Genomic DNA, 18,118 nt, shown 5'->3' with positions numbered 1-18,118 from the left:
TTTCTTACAGCGCCATGCAGAAGGCCTCATTTCTTTATACTTGCTTCCAAGCAGCCCAGCCATCTCATTGTTTTTTAAAGTGCTTTTGAACAATAGTCTTTTTGAAGGCGTTTCAAAATATTTTCTTTGGCAACTCCCCCCCCTGGTCTACAGACAACTTAGATAAAGAATCTATTCTAAATTATTTCTTTAGGCAATCAAGATTACGCATAGTGTGTTACAAAGAAAGATCATTAACTTTAATGTCTTCAGTTTCATCTACAAAAATACCAAAGATAAAACAGTATGACAGGCATAACATAGTATTTTTGAACCAACGAGGCAATTTAACATAAAGTAGATGGATTAACAGAAGGGTCAAAGGCATCTTTCAGGTCTTTTTCAAGGCTTTCTCTTTGTTTGTCCAACACTTACCCAGAACAACAGCCAATACTTTGAAAAACCTTCAGAAAGCCGGAAGAGCTATAGCTCAAGTCCACTTTAAAAGAGACAAAAACCTCTGTCTCCTTGGAGCAAAATAGAAAGAAATTACCAGTGGCTCAAGACTATTTTGCAGTATTGTGTATAGTAAAAAAAAAAAAAAAAAAGCTACCGATGTAGTGCGCCTCACAGATGTTTGTGTGTGTTTGTGTCCGTTACCTTCATCAGCCTGAATCCAAGAACAACTGGGATGCAGCGACCACGACAAAAACCAGATGAACGTCAGACACACAGGACTGGACAAAAGGCCTGGCATCTAAAAGGACAGGGACAGGATGGGGAGAACTCGTTATGATGGTTAGAAGATATTGAGGCTTTATTGTTAAACCTGAAAAATGTGTCAGAAAGCAACAATGGCACATCATCATCATCATTAATCTAAAACAAAAAACTATGAAAAGGGAAAAACCTCCAATTCTTATTTCTTTGGTCAATTTCCTCCCTAAAGAGGCAACAAAAAAGTGAAGGGGAATCACTTGACAAATCCAACCTCCTCATTGATGCTGTAAAGTACATAACACGGACTCTGAAGTTTAGAAAGTATAGTGACGATGGTCAAAACCGTCGCCTCTTTTCTTCATGGTGGAGTTTTTCTCAAAATGAAAAAAAAGGGAGAAAAAAAATTCAATACACACAATTACTTGACTTTAGACATGCCAAACATGGAACCATAGAAATGTATAAATAGTGAAATTAGAGAAAGCACGAAGACCTACGAATGACTGCGTTGTTTCTCTATAATAGAACTTGAACAAGTTAAAACACTGGCCACTGTTGAGATGAAATCATGCCTGAAATACTGAAACTTAAAACCAGAGACAAAGCCAACAGCACCGATGCGCTCCTTTATAGTGCTTAAAGAATTCTGTAATTATTTAAAACTTCAATGCCAAGTTTCTACAGAAACCAAATGACACAACGTCTGTGGGTTAACTAACAAATAGAGTCAGCACAAAGCAGTGAGGGCACACATTCATTTCTCCTTTCAATGTCAAATTGTATTGAACAAAGAATAAAAAGAGGAATGTGTGACGCGTTCAATGGATGGATGAGCTTCAGCGTCCGTCAGCAACAGAGCAGCGTGTGGTATGATGAATTTTTCTCCACCTCCTAACTAATTAGAAAGGTCTTTATTGTTTTTGACCTGTTCAGAGTGGGCAGAGTTTTTTGGCCACTGGTATTGTGGCTTTGGAGCTTTCTCAACAGCATTCACAGACTTCATGCCTAAATTACACTCAACACCAAGTGCATAATTACCAGGTTTTAAACATAAAAATTAAAGTAGCGGATGCTACTAAAATCAACACTGTTAAGAGAAAGGCTCCCTGTCCCTGCCATAGACTGTATAAAAAGGACAAACAACCTTATCTGTTGTTTGACATGAAGTCAAAGTACAACTATTTCCACTATTTGAAATACTTTCCACAAGGTACAAGACCTCATTTTGACATGCGTTAAATTGAGTTCTTTTCTTCAGTGTACTGGTGGTCCATCTGAGAATAATTGCACATTTAAAAAACAACGAGTCCTCTAAGAGCCAGGTATTGTGCAAAATATGTCTTGCTACTGTTGCCACCTCGTGACACAACACGACAAACATTTAGCCTTATATGATAACTGCATGGCTCAAATGGCGACTAGCAGAGTGTCACATCATCAACACAGCACCTGACAAGGCTTGTTAACCGAAGCGTGACTCCATATGAAACTTTGTCAAAACGGCACGGAGAAATTACTTGAGTTTTTGGCAAGGAACGTGATGCCCATCACCACGGTGACCAAGCCTGGATTTACAGCCTTAATTAATACACTGGATAAGCGGTACAACAATATTTTAGTCAGGTTGCTATACCGGAGCTGTATAAAAAATGCAAGCAAAGAGTGTCTACTATAACAGAAAGATATAATCCCTATATTTGTTGAAAAATACAAAAGACAAGGAACTCTCTCATTAAATCACTTTTTTTTTTAAATCGCAATTTATTTTTTTAAATGGCAATATTTTTTAATTTAAAAAAAATAGCAATTAGATTATTTTTCCATTTCGTTCAGCCCTAAAAAGACGTACATACATGTGGAAAAGATGATCACTGATTCAGTTTCATCTTCAAACCTTTCATTTCACTTGGCTTTGTGTGCTGGATGTCGTATCTTTGGTTAAGGTTACAGACGCATATCACTAATACGACAGTAAACTCGCTGGTTTCTACCCCTTTCCTATGTTCTACCCACTAGCAAAACACCAGCAACCGAACCTTGAAACACTCCTACCGTACTGCGACTGCCAAAATCGGACTCTGAAGAACTACATCAGCTCCAGGACAATTCTGTGGGAATAGTTGCTACACAAATAACCTGAACTTTCAGATTTTCTAACAGGTACTTCCAAACATCTGCTGTGATTTACAAACCGTAACCCTGTAACATCTGGTTCTTGGCATCTTGGCCAAACAGATCATGTATTTGTTTAAGCCTCAAAATAAATAGAAGAAAGCTTTCGCTGGTATAATGAGTTATGTTTGGTTTACGCAAGTGCTGTGAGGTTTCTTGGTAATGTTATCCATTTTGGACACAGATTAATAATATTGGCAAATGTTTGTAAAAGTCAAATAGGAAAAATAAAAGCAAAAAAAAAAAAAATGTTGTCATATTACTGTCTTATTCAACAGGTTCTGCAGATGTCAACTCTTCAAAAAAAAAAAAAAAAAAAGTGGTACGTTACAAAATCTTTTAACACAAAATGCAAAACAGAAACGTTGTGCAGCTACAGTGTAAACGTTTTAATATTCTTCAGGTGTCAAATATCTAAGCACTTATGAAAGATGCCAACAACTTTGTGGATCATGTTGCAGAAAACCTACTAAAAAAAAACATATTTTACATCCTTAGAAAATCTGAAATTCCACAGAATGTTTTATTATCACTTGTTTTGCCATAACTTCAGATCCACCTCACCACCTTAATTTGACCCCACTAAATCAAACACACAACTAAAAACTGGAGCAAAAAAAAAGTCACAGACCATTTATTACCACACCAAAAGTGCATGGAAATTTCTCCAGTAAAACCTTCAAGACGTTAATGTCACTATTAAAAATAAAGATATAAAAACAGCACATCAAAAGCTTCACATCCACTACTGGATAGTGGATTTCCTCACCTCCCTTTCAGGTCAAGTGCAGGTGTATCAGCCAAAGCCAGAAAAGACAACAGTGCAGCTGAGACAAGACAACCCTCAGTGCCCCCCCCCCAAAAAAAAGGCTCTTGAAGTCTCTGTCGGGGAGCAGAGACAAACAGCGTTTTTCACTGGTTTCCTATGATGTAGCGCAGCAGTGTTACATTCACCACTATAACTTCACACGGTGCACTCAGCAAATTTAAATCCCACTGCCATCTCACTCACTTGGGTTGATTCCCCCCTCCCACATCAATCGCTCTTTTCATTTTTTTCCCTAAGCCTCTTTACTTCCAGTACATTCCATGATTGCAATCCAGCTGGAACACCAGTGAACTCTACTGTTTACAGGCTCAGGTATATGCAGGTGCAGTGACTTTATACCCATGCATATTACTCATGATGTATTTTAAACAGGGTTTTGCTTATTCCCCCATCAATATAAAGCTTGAGGATAGTTAGATGCACATGTACGGCAGAACAGTTTACTTAACTGTAGGAAAGTTCTGCAAAGTCACTGATCCATTCTGACTGTTATCAGTCTACAAAGGCCTTTAAGAGTGCTTGAACCCTACAAAGATATGATTTGTGATTGCTCGTGTTCAATAGAAAAGCACATTAACATTCGGGTGTCCGTTCATTTTTCAGATGACAAACAAAAAGTAAAACAGCAGAAAATATTGTATGTTTGCAAAGCTTATTCTAAAGCCCAAAGACACTTTTTTGTTGTTCACCACTTTCAATTTGTTTCAAATGTGTTTTTAGACCTTGACACAGCTCCTCCCACCCCCTCCACCCACAAATGCCAGAACATACAAGGTCCAACAAACACATTTATTTGGTTTAACTTATTCCCTATCTGGTTTTCTAGAATGGGTAGAGCTGTGTTTTTCCCATGGCTCTTGACACATTTCCTTCTATCCTGCCTATTTCTCATTGTCCCATTTTAATCAGTTTCATTTTGCTGGCTCTGATCACTAACTTACATAAGCAAACATAATTACATAGAGGTCTCTAGTTCTCCTTCCCTAATAACTGGCAGCAGAGCTGAGAGCCAAGCGCTCATCCGTTCCTTCGCCAACAGATTGAACTGAAGTGATGATGCTTCTGCTTCTAAAATAAATGCATTTCTACAAAGGCAGTAAATAGTGAGTAGGGCAGCCACAAACGATTATTTTAATAGTCGACTAATCACTGAATTTTTATTTTAATCGATGAGTCGACTAATCAGATCAAAGCAAATTGAATGTAAAACATACAGCTTATCGCACCAAGATGCAGCTGCTCTTATATAACCATCATTATCTTTCAGCTTGGAGTGTTTTAGGCAAATGCTAACTACAAAAAAAAGACAATATCATAGTTCATTAACCCTTTAGGCAAGGCAAGTTTATTTGTATAGCACAATTCAACAACAAGGTGATTCAAAGTGCTTTACAGAGACATTAAAACAGAAGAAATAAAAAGCATGATTTAAAATTTAAACAAAAGAAGGAAATAAGAACAATAGATAAAATCAGAAAAAATTATATATATGAAAGATAAAATCAATAGTTAAAACATGATTCCGTTTTGAAACTCAAGCTTATTCAAATGCAGCTGAAAATAGATGTGTCTTCAACCTGGACTTAAATACACTGAGTGTTTCAGCTGATCTGAGGCTTTCTGGGAGTTTGTTCCAGACATGTGGAGCATAGAAGCTGAATGCAGCTTCTCCATGTCTGGTTTTGACTCTGGGAACTGATAAAAAACCGGATCCAGATGACCTGAGGGGTCTGGAAGGTTCATAGTGGGTCAGGAGGTCACTGATGTATTTTGGTCCTTGACCATTCAGAGCTTTATAGACCAGCATCAGAACTTTAAAGTCTATCCTCTGATGGACAGGCAGCCAGTGTAAAGACTTCAGAGCTGGACTGATGTGCTCCACTTTTTTGGTCTTAGTGAGGACTCGAGCAGCTGAGTTCTGGATGAGCTGCAGTTGTCTAACTGACTTTTTAGGCAGACCTGTAAAGATGCTATTACAATAATCAAGCCTACTAAAGATGAATGCATGGACTAGTTTTTCCAGGTCCTGCTGAGACATCAGATCTTTTAGCCTTGATATATTCTTAAGGTGGTAGTAGGCTGACTTTGTTATTGCCTTAATGTGTTTGTCCAAATTTAGGTCTGAGTCGATCACTACACCCAGATTTCTGGCCTGGTTGGTAGTTTTTAGATTTATAGATTGAAGCTCTGTGGTGACTTTCAATCGTTTATCTTTGGCTCCAAAGACAATTACCTCAGTTTTGTTTTTGTTTAGCTGGAGGAAGTTGTGGCACATCCAGTCATTAATCTCCTCAATGCAATGTCCAAGGGCCTGTACAGGCCCTCGGTCTCCTGGTGACATTGTTATATACATCTGTGTGTCATCTGCATAGCTATGGTAGTTTATTTGGTTGTTTTTTTATAAACAGAAGAGGTTCCAGGATGGAACCTTGGGGAACTCCACATGTGATTCTTGTCTGCTCAGATGTAAAGTTACCTATTGACACAAAGTACTTCCTGTTCTCTAAGTATGTTTTAAACCAGTTTAGTACAGTTCCGGAAAGACCAGCCCAGTTCTCCAGTCGTTTGAGTAATATATTGTGGTCAACTGTATCAAATAGTGAAATATGCAGCTTGTTGCAACAAACAATTATTTAACTTTGTAGCAAACACACAAAGGTTTAGGTTTTTTAGGTTTTTCTTTCCTTCATTGGTCTCTGGCATCAAACATAGCTGCATTTAAATCAAATGAGGTAGGCACCTGAAACTAAGGAATTATTCACAAAAAGTTTTGGTCTCACTGACTCAAATATAACACCAACATGTTCAGTATGGACTCAGTCAGGACATCCACTTGCTGAGGTGTGCATGTAGCTAGCTTTGTAACAAAGCCGTCCATTGAAGATGAACGTACTTTTTTAGCACTGAAACGTAACGTTAGAAAACATTAGCGTTCCTATTCAAACACATCACTGTTCTAACGTTACAGAAAACACATGAAATATGTGTGCTAAGGCTAATTAATCAAATCGTCATCGCTAATGTTAACGTTTACAGCTATCAATATGAGTAAGTAGCTCTCCGTTTACGCTAATTTTAGCAGCTAACTAGCCAGTTAGTTTACTAAGATGACGGTCCCTCTTCACAATGAGCCACAACAACATGCTTCCTTTTCAGGTGCTCGTGTATCGTCGTTGTGCTGCCATGGAAGGCAAGTTCTGCCTTGCAGATATTGCATTGCACACATTTGTCTTTAGTTTTCTTAAAATGCTCCCACACTTTTGAGCTCCCCATCTAAACCTACAGTCAAACCAACAGCCGTATACACAGGTTAAAAGCAATTGATCAAAACCATTTACTGTCGAATGGCCATAAGCACAGCTCTCCCATGTTCTAAGCACTACAGCGGAAATGACCCTTTATTTGCAGAAAATTTAAAACATACAGTATAAAGAGAGAAAAATACTTTTTTCTGGTATCGTCATATCATGACAGTATCAATTCCCAATGTAATGTTTCAGGGCATAAGAAAAAAAAATAACTGTGACATATCTCAAAGCAAGATTTAATTCACCTTTTGTGTCTGAGTGATATTCTGTGATAAAGTAACTGTATCTGGCTGTGTGCTGAACTGTGCTCTCAGAGAACTTTAGCCAATAAACATGTTCACAATGAGCCATAATCCTTGTAGCTCCCTACTAGCTGATGAAACAAAGTTCTCAATACAAAATAGCCGCCATGTTTAGCCTAAAAACTCTGATTTCAATTTTCTTTCTAAGATGTGTGTGTTTGTGTGTGTGCGTGCATGTGCACACGTGTGAGCTCACAAGCCTATTCTCTGAGTCATCCTTCTACTGGGACTCTTCCTGCAAGACCCGGAACAGACAGGGGAACGTAGCCATGGATATTGTCACTAAGATCCATCCCTAAAGCAAGAATTCCCACATTTACAAATACATAATGTAACAGATGTCACAAATCCACCTCACAGTCTGCACAATTTGCTCATGAAAATAAAAACTGTACCTATATTTGTTGACAGTATAACAGACTAATGGGTTGAGAATAATTGCTGAACCAGAACATGCAAAAAAATCCTTGGTGAAAACCTTTTAAGTCAACAGTAATAAGGATGACACTCGAGGTGTCCTGGCAAAAGTCAAACACCAGCTGTGCCGCGAAGCACAGGGGAAAGTGAAATAAAACACAGGAGTGCGGAGGGTAGGCAGCAGATTTTTTCTATGTTGTGTAAAAAAAAAAAAAAAAAAAAAAAAAAAAAAAAAAAAGCAGACTTCGTAATAAAATGAGGTGTGCACACTGACAATGAGTAACCAAATCCAAAAGAGGCTCTTTATTAACCCGTCCTCTCTGTGGCAGCACAATCCCACATGGTGAGTCACTCACTCCAGCAAGCCACAGCACATTCAAGCAGCTTTCCAAGAGAAGAAACAAGACAGAGAGAGGGCAGAGTGAGGGAGGGAAGACAGAGCAAAATAGGGGAGGGGATGTTAAATACAGTTCAACCAGGCTGACAAAGCCATTCGTGACCATCTCAAAAGTCAGCTCTGAAGTCTCTGCAAGTCATGTAATTTTCTGTATACACACACACACTTTCACTGTTGTTTTGTTATCCAGTGACATGACAAATCATCACAGGATGTCCTGTTCAGAAGGACATCATTAGAGTCTATGTCATGAATTAGAAATTAACAAAGACTGATGTTTCAACCTACTGCCTGCACAATGTGCTAATCAGTGTGTGTTTATCTGTGTGTGTTGAAGACCAAAATGACGACAAACGGACAGGTTAACCAACCATAACTGTGTGCACAGATGAGCCTGAGGGCAAAAAAAGCACACGGCGTGACAGCGTGTGTGCGTGTATGTGCACTAAACTAACAACACAGCATGGTCAAGCCAAAATGAAGGGGGAAGGACTACAATGACTCTGGTGTTTACCCAGGTCACTATGGCAATAGCTGCACGCCCAGTCTGTTTGACCTTTGCAGGAGATAACAACACTGCTGACAGAGGGCTGTGTGTTTGTGCGTGTGTGTGTGTGTGTCTTTACTTCTATATGTTAAGTTTCACAGTACAAGCTTTGATTCCTGTGAGTTTGAAGACACGCAGCACATGTTCTTCTTTCTGAGACACAGAGGTGCACAGTCTTTAAATGTGTGGCTAAACTTGTGGATCGAGAGCCACTGGAATCCTGTATCCTCTTCTTCGTTTATGCCTCGTTCAGATCATTTCAGCGCATGTTTACTGACCCATCAGAAAGGATAACACGTGAAGACGTGCTGCATCAGCGATTAAGACAAGAGACCACACTATCTGTAAATGAGATTTTGTCCCAACCCTACTGCGTATTGCTTCATCAGTCTAGTAGAGTCACACCTGTGACTGTGTCCAATTTTTTTTTCCTCAGTTAACAAAGCCATCAGTGGAAGAATCAGATGTCAAACTGTGATGATTTACTAGCTGCTGCAAGGGCTAACATATCCACAGTTCAGCCTATTCACTTAGCAGGATATTCTGATCAACTCTTGAGCTGGGGTGGAAAATCTGTGTCTTAATGGTTTGTAACATTAATCTATCAGTCAATCAGATAGCCAAGAGGAACCCAAAGGGGATAGAAATCTTTCACCAAGAGATAATGACAGTAAGATTACAGAGTAAGAACATTTCTTGTAGTATGCAGAAAAAGGTTCTGCCAGACATTAAAATCACCACCATCTGCTGAAAGGTTTGGAGTGCGCATGAGATAAGGCAAAAGCTGAAGAGGAAAAATGAAAGGTCATGTTCTAGAGAGAGATAAAGAGGAGGCGATACGCATAGGAAATCTGTTACCAAAGAAGGAGATGGAGATACAAGAACCCGGAGAAGAGAAAGGAAAAGGGTTTGGTTAATCGAATGTTGATTGTCTTGATTCAATCAGATCGTTTTGCTTTCTGTGGTTTCATGTAGTACTGTCTTAAAGTTTCAATGCTTTAATAATTTTTGGTGTTTACATACAAAAAGGGTGACCCGATTTCAATGCAAATACTGACAGACGATTAAAACAAATACAATTACACTATCACACTATTACACAAACGAGACAGAAGTATCGCACATGGTCAGGAAAAAAAATCCCTCATTATTTCATCTGTGAGTGACTGAAGTACATAAACCTCAAGGATCAGTAGCTAATCAAGCGGTAAATCTACAGTCAGGTGAAAAAAAATCTGTGGGCTGGCAGGTGAGCCCTGCTTTATTTAACAAACAGGGATCCATACTAATATGTTAGTAGTTCAGCCTGGAAGAGGTTTGAAAAGATAATCGAGTATAGATTCCAGCGGTTCATTTTCAGACAGACAAAGCATTTAATAGTCTGCAGGGCTGTAACTCTGAAGCAACTTTCTAACATTAGCTACAAGAATAACATAGAATATCTTTATTATCCTTATAACATGTACAATGAAAAACAGTAGGTACAGTCCTACTATGTACATAATAAATAAATAAACTACTAAGAAATAATAGGTTAAAGGGGCAATGTGGCAACACTGAATAACAATGGTGTCCAAGGCAGGGCTGCAGAGGAAAAACTTTGTTCTCCAAAAATAACATCACTGTCCATCTCCAGTTTGCTAAAGATTACACAGGGTAAAATATAACTTTTGGTTTCACTAAGAACTATTATGCTTGGTGAAAAGAAAACACAGCAATACCCCATACGGACTTTGCACCATTTGTAAAACAGGGTAGCAGTAGCACCATGGATTCATTTTAACAGAATAATTAGCTGCAGTTATTGCTGGATGAAGGGATGACGCCAGATGCTGACAGCAAAGTTTGCTGTATCATCGCCTTTCACAAAGTGAAATATTTTTTTCCCTAATTTATCTCAACAAGTAACAGAAATAGATAAAAAGTAAAAGGGTATTCTTTCAGGCATCACTTTATGTTGATCTTTACTAGCTGGACTGGTAGCTTGAGATGCATACTGCAGATCACAAAATATAATAAACAGTCTTCAAATAGGCTTCTAAATATGTTGGCATTAAAGAGACAAACAAACCCTCCAGAAACTAAACCTTGCGAGTGCTCGCCAGCGGTCGAATTGCTTGACTGGCTTACAAATTTTGCCCAAGCCTAAACATATAAAGAACAATGACTGCCATGTGCCTTCAGAGATAGCACCTAAAAAAAAATCCACAGATCAAGGCTAAAGTATGTGTATGCGCGTGTGTGTGTGTATATATAAAAGGGAAAGGGTGCAAAAAGAGTGCATTAGGGAGAGAGAGTAGGAATATTAAATTCAAAACAAGCTTTTGGCTTGTTACTGAGAAGTTTCCATCAACGTTTTAGTACTTTCTGAAGTAAAATATTACTTTGTCTATCTGGGTTTGGCACAAATATCACAAACCTGTCAGTGTGTGTGTGTGTGTGTGTGTGTGTGTGTGTGTGTGTGTGTGTGTGTGTGTGTGTGCGTGCGTGCGTGTGTGCGTGTGTGCGGCAGCAGGAGTATCTTGGACTCCACTCCACAAGGCTGGAATTTCCTCCAGCTCTGTCGCCAGGGTAAGATGGCTACCATATGCCAGCTATTCACACACACGCAAACACACACTGTTGAATGTCGACCGCAACCCTGCGAGCACACAAGTTTGTAATACTGAAGCCAACCCCGCGTATAAATAAACAGACACTGAAATGCATAATGGGGTGAAGTCGAACAAAACACACCCACACACACAAACACACATTTGCACAAAAACTTGCTTCTTTCTGGTGTGTGTGTGTGTGTTGAACGAGAACACGGGAGTTATAAAGTTATAAGTCAAGACTTGACATTACCACACATAACGAGAGTAAAAAATTATCCCTCCACACCTCCAGCCAATAAACATCTGATTTTATTCCTTTTGGTGATTATGCAACGAGCTTGTTGCATAAGCATTAATTAGAGATTTCAAAAACTTTACCCGATTCGATGAAAACTCCATAACATCTTAAAGAGTCATGTAGACTGTGAGCAACACAAAGCTAAAACATAACCGCTAATGCTAAAACATTTTTCCTCTTTTCCTATTCTACTCATCCTGTATATAAAAGGTCAGTTTTATTGCTGTTTAGCCCAATTCAACTGGTTTTGCTTTTTCAAACTAGAAAATAGTCCAAAATAAGAATTACAATTACCGGTAGTAATAAATGTCTCAGTGTAACTATTATCCAGGAATGTATTTTCCATCCAAGCCTTAACTCTCAACTAGGGCTGCCACGATTAGTCAACTAGTCACGATTATGTCGACTAATTTAATAGTTGACGCGTGTTTTTTTTTTTTGTTTGTTTGTTTTCTTTTTCAAACTTTGTTCTTCTCTCAAAGCTGCTGCGGAACCTTCCACTGCTGCGTCTGCGTTTCTGTCCTTGACACACATGCGCAGTAGTAGTAATCAGGGTCAGCCGTGATATCACAGGAAGTTAAACCAGAAGGGCTCTGGTATCATGGCTACCCGGCAACAGAGCTCAAAAGTGTGGGAGCATTTTAAGAAAACTAAAGACAAATGTGTGCAATGCAATATCTGCAAGGCAGAACTTGCCTTCCATGGCAGCACAACGACGATACACGAGCACCTGAAAAGGAAGCATGTTGTTGTGGCTGATTGTGAAGAGGGACCGTCATCTTGGTAAGCTAACTGGCGAGTTAGCTGCTAAAATTAGCATAAACAGAGAGTTACTTACTCATATTGATAGCTGTAAACGTTAACATTAGCGATGACGATTTGATTAATTAGCCTTAGCACACATATTTCATGTGTTTTCTGTAACGTTAGAACAGTGATGTGTTTGAATAGGAACGCTAATGTTTTCTAACGTTACGTTTCAGTGCTAAAAAAGTACGTTCATCTTCAATGGACGGCTTTGTTACAAAGCTAGCTACATGCACACCTCAGCAAGCGGATGTCCTGACTGAGTCCATACTGAACATGTTGGTGTTATATTTGAGTCAGTGAGACCAAAACTTTTTGTGAATAATTCCTTAGTTTCAGGTGCCTACCTCATTTGATTTAAATGCAGCTATGTTTGATGCCAGAGACAAATGAAGGAAAGAAAAACCTAAAAAACCTAAACCTTTGTATTTATTTTTGTCTGTTTGCTACAAAGTTAAATAACTGTTTGTTGCAACAAGCTGCATATTTCATTAAGGGGTTATTGAACTATTATATTGTCTTTTTTTGTAGTTAGCATTTGCCTAAAACACTCCAAGCTGAAAGATAATGATGGTTATATAAGAGCAGCTGCATCTTGGTACGATAAGCTGTATGTTTTACATTCAATTTATGTATAATCCGATTAGTCTACTAATCGAAAAAATAATCTGCGATTAGTCGACTATTGAAATAATCGTTTGTGGCAGCCCTACTTTCAACTTAGAGAATCAACTTTGAAATGAGCCCATTTTGCGTTTGCGTGGCTAAGCTCCTGTATTACTTTGAATTGCCTTGTGTACGAATTGTGCTCTACAAATAAACTTGCCTTGCCTTGCCTATTAACAAAGAAACAAGGAAGTATGGAAACCCAAATGTCCTCGAACAATGCACAACCAAAGACTTAGTTTAGGTGAGCTGTTTTAAGCCGGGCCTGTTGATGGGGCATCAGCTGAATTTCTCTGCTGAGTGTCTCTTTTTCAAAAGGAAATGACACATCCAGTGACTTATTAGATTTTGCACAGTTGTTGCTACTTGGAGGATTTGTGATGATAGAGAAGGGAGAGTAAAAAATTGAGCAGCGCTAAAAGACAGTTGTTGTACCAAAACCGCAGAATACCATCAATACCCTCTGTACAGGAAGGTGTTGAGCAGTGTTTATTTTACACTGTTTAAGAGGGATGAGAAAAACCTCTTTCTCGACTGTCAGTGCCACAGTAAACACCAGCATGTTCTAAAATTAACCACAGCCAGGATTTTAATCTTCAGTGTCCAGTGTTCACAGACACTGGGGCGAAGACAGTTTCTTGGCTTTGCACCTCACAATAGGTGGATTCGGACCAAATAGACCAGGCTCTGTGAGTTATGAGGACAACAAGATCCCCAAAAAGGACAAAATATTATCATGGGTTTCTTCTGAGGTTCCATTCACACTGCATATAGGAAAACATAGGAATACTGAAGTAGCATAACGGCAGAAAATGAGTAAATAAATGAAAACTCTTGGCTTGCTGTTCTTTGTGCTTTCTTTGGATTTTAAGAAGGGAGGTAGAGATATATTGGCAATGCACGGTTCATCCAGTGCATACAGGTTGTGTCACATTGATTGCCGTTAAAACGTACAACATTTATCCATTTTTGAATCTGCAGGGAACGAAAAGGACATCTGCTGGGCCGTGTAAGCACTGAGAAGTCATTGACATGGTCACGGTTGAACAGACAAAAATTATTTTGAGCTTATAATACAAGCTTTTAGGCCAATTACAATGGACCTATTTGTGTTCATCCAAAGACAGCGTAGGGAAAGCCTGAAATACTCTAAAACTGTTGACCTTTTCCCATAAAGAATATTCACTGTTTCCATGGCATTAAAGGGAAAATAAATGACAAAGCTATGGGTAATGTCTATCAGCTAAATAATTATTTTTAACATCAGTATCTGTCCACAGTTGGTGCATTCCTAACTTCTCATGGTTAACATTAAGAACACTTGTAAAAGGTTTACCAATCTTTACAAGTTTTCTTTTGTAATGGTGGGTTCCAGGGGCCCTGGACCAATTACTATCTAAATGACCAATTAGATGGTCCCTCGTGTCCGTACTTGAGAGATAAGACCCTATAAAATACAAACTACATAAAATATTAAAAAATAGGACTTTATAAAGGTAGATCTATGAACTACGATAGACCACAGTTCCTTCTGTTAATACACAAAAAGGAAGACAAACAGCCTCCAATAGTTAGAACTACATAGAACTGTGTCTTTGATATTTTAATTAGTTTATTGTTTAGTAGATTTCAAACATGAATAATCTTCATGAACTGTCACTGTAGGTGGTAAGAAACAGAAAAGACTCAAAGAAAAAAAAAGCATTTATGCTTCACTGTAAGTTACCCAAGTTATTTTTCTCAGTAATAAGCTTTGCTTAAGCAGTCTGCATTCATCACTTATATAAGCAAAGACGTTTTCTTCCATCTTAGCGACTGTTAAGCACTCCTGTGAGAACCAGATGACCACAAACAGAGTGGCCAAGCAGATGTTGTCCAGTGGAACCTTTCTGGTTGCCAAAACCAGAGGTATACCTTCCTCTAGGGGTGGAACAGCACTCATTGTTCAATATGTGCAATCATTTTGAGGTAAAAAAAAAAAAAAGTGCCACAATACAAGATTGTATAGTGAATGGTCATTATTCTTCATTATACAAAAAAATTATTTGAATTCACCAGTCATTATTCTTCTCTAAATGTGGTGTTTACTTGTACTCAGATTACGTAAAGCAGCATACTCCATCAAAAGTGTTTGTAACATTGTGGAACAGTTGAAGACCATTGCCAATGTTAAAGAAACATCACTTTGCACCCTTTAAAAAAGCCTGAGGTGGAGTAAATGAGATATTTGAATTGTATACAAACCACCAATGAAAAAGAAATGTATTTTCTGGTAACATTTGTTTACAAGATCTGGTTTTCTTTTGGTAAATGAACAGGGTGAACCCAAATAAACAGGCAAAAAAAGGTGAGAAATTCAACTTCCCTTCTAACACTTCAACTGCAGATGTGATCTCAGCACTCGACATGTTTATCCACATTTAACTATGCTAAACCGTTTGGACTGCGTTCAACTGAAGTCAGCTGTCAATACCAGAATTTTACCGTAAACCACAACATTTTATTACCGTGGTTTGGAAAATTCCACAGTGATAGCGTTTTAGCTGTTGCAGCACTGACCCGAACATCTGTCAGCGCATCCACTTCTCTGTGGAACACAGATCCTAACAGCGTGCAACTACATTAATGTTTTGTATATTGTTATATTGTGATTATAGTTCATGCACTTTGGTTCAGCATGTGAAATGTAGCAGAACAGTTTGAGTCAGTGCTGCTTGTCGCCAGCGGTAGATGATGGTCCAACACACTTCTGCTCTGTGTGAGCCGATGACAAGCTCTTTTAAACACACACCCACCTACCCACCCACATCTGCTCTCTGTTATCTAACAAAGCCTTACACACAGACACAGCCACAGGCATATACACATAGGCGCATACGATGTACTGTGTGATCAATTACAAGTCCTACATCACTACAACAGCCCATCATTGGAACCACTGACAAAAATTTGTGACACTAATATACAATTCAGCAATTCAAGGAGGAGCTGCATGATGTGCTATCATTAAAAAGAAGCAAATGTCAATACTTTTCTGATGAAATAATGAATAGTATGAATGCACACACATGCTGCTGATGATAGCTGTGTCAAACGCAGTCCAATAAGTCAATATGCCAGCAGGTTGTGTAGCCAGTAACCTCTGCCCAGTTCTGCTTTGCCACACTCCCCTGATGATCTGCTGTGTAAGCACTGAGTTTCTGAATGTGTGTGTGTGCGTGTGTGTGTGTGTGCGTGTACGTGTGTGTGTACGTGCATGCGCCTATGCATGAATTCAAGTCCATTTGACTGGCGCCGTTCTACTGCTGGGACTAATTATAAAGACATGAAGCAGATACTTGAAGATAGATGTTTTATGTAACATTGAATAAACACACGTGCATCGATATATACCCAAAATATGATAAACTGGACTGTTTGCACTTTAGAAATATAATCGTTCATTCACTTTGAATTGAAACTTTGATGAAAGAAGTGTTCTGAGAATTTACTCATAAATGCAGAAATGGCGAGCCCAGTCTTGCCCAACGCGTCACGTGCCAACGTTTGGCATTAGACTGTAACACACAGAGCAGCCTTCGGTTTCTTTTTCCAATAAACACAATTAACGTTGTGAACAGGTGCACGTAAAGCCCAACCATGACCTTTTCTGAACTCAAACTACTTAAACAGAGCACATTCTCTGCCTAAACCTAACTAAGCGGCTAGCGAGCGCTACACTGCTGCTACTGCCATTGACATAACGTCTGCAGTTAACGACCTAAATAGCAGATAATAGTGGAAAACTACAAGATGTAAAAGTCTTATATAGAGATTTCCTAACATAATGTTTCACATTAGCATGTCAACTGTGGAAAGAAAACATTTCTAATCAAAGGAATCCGTTCATGAGGCATTTTTACTACACGCTAGTTTTTTTTCTTCTTCTTCTCACTCTTTCATTCTTAAAAACTTACCAAAAGAACCAATAACAATGCTGTTAAAAGTACCAGGTGAATAAGCACCATCAATCAGAGCAGCGGTACTGTTAAAATCTTAGTGATACTTATCCTTGTGCACTGTAAAAAGTCATCCTATGGCACTTCATGAGGAGAGACAGTGATTCCCTGTGCCTGGCGGTGCGATCATACATGCCAATGGTACAAAAATTGCCCCTAATGAAATCATTGACTCCTAAGTGCTAAAAAACAGTGGTCATACTCACAAACGGATACACAAGTTGCGTGAAACCTTTCCCATTTTAAGCATAGAAGTTACAATTATAAATGTTCACATACCAAGGGATGGCATTTCTTAGCTTGCCTAAATCTGAATATAACCCATACCTAAAACACTAACTGAAAACATAAGCCAGTAAAAAATGAGAATGAAGATGAGGATAAACAGATCTGCGTGGATAATGTCTCAAAAGAGATTAACTGGTACCATAAATATAAGGAAGTAAAGTACAAGCTTTTTTTCCCCTCATCATTTTGGATAAGAGTATATTCATGTGTACACAGGTTTATGTGTGCTTTACTTTTACCATCTGATGACCTTTGCAGAGAGCTCTCACAAAGTGCTCTACAGAAAGGAAAACATGAGAAATATATACACCCAAATTACACAAACATGTTAGAGCACACACACACACAAACACACAACATAGATATCTCTCCCCCTACAAGCCTCACACACGACCCCTGTTCCACTGAGCAATGAGTCACTCTGCTGGGAACTCCATACTTTCCCCATTACTCCAGACTGGGTAACTTGACTATCGTGCTGAGGAAGAGGTGTAGAGTTTAGCTGGTAACAAAAAGGCTATAAAAGAAATTGGTTTTTAAAAAACTGAATGGGAGAAAGAAGAGATAAACCTCTGTGTGTGAGATAGCGAGAAAAGAAGAAATGGAGCAAAGTCACTTGTGTTAAACGGCCGTTCAGCTACACACTGAGGCAGAGGGAAACTAAGTTTAACCTCATGTCACAGCACAAGATAAACCAGAGGGGAAAAAAAATAGTTTCTTTTTAAAAAATGCCACTGGAAAAGATGCAAAGGAGAAAGCCACAGGGAGAGATACACAGTAATCTTAATCCGAG

The 18,118-nt window shown here is 38.7% G+C and overlaps 2 protein-coding genes across 5 annotated transcripts in view; both read right to left on the bottom strand.

Moving 5' to 3' along the window:
• The window catches only part of rassf6 (Ras association domain family member 6), a 101,400-nt gene that overhangs the window by 48,857 nt on the left and 34,425 nt on the right, over positions 1–18,118 (bottom strand). The window lies entirely within an intron of this gene.
• il11ra (interleukin 11 receptor subunit alpha) overlaps positions 1–18,118 on the bottom strand; it is a 39,100-nt gene that overhangs the window by 12,146 nt on the left and 8,836 nt on the right. For 2 of the 4 annotated variants that reach the window (XM_072371401.1, XM_072371400.1), the window contains exon 2: positions 640–736. In XM_072371401.1, the coding sequence (XP_072227502.1) occupies positions 640–736 (97 nt within the window). Of the gene's footprint in view, positions 1–639; positions 809–2,751; positions 2,838–18,118 lie in introns of those variants that run through there. The other 2 variants (XM_072371403.1, XM_072371402.1) reach the window with 2 other exon arrangements.

The sequence above is a fragment of the Leuresthes tenuis genome, unplaced genomic scaffold (assembly GCF_036924035.1).
Source record: "Leuresthes tenuis unplaced genomic scaffold, fLeuTen1.0.hap1 SCAF_19, whole genome shotgun sequence".
NCBI lineage: Eukaryota > Metazoa > Chordata > Actinopteri > Atheriniformes > Atherinopsidae > Leuresthes > Leuresthes tenuis.
This window is presented reverse-complemented; position numbering and strand designations above follow the sequence as displayed.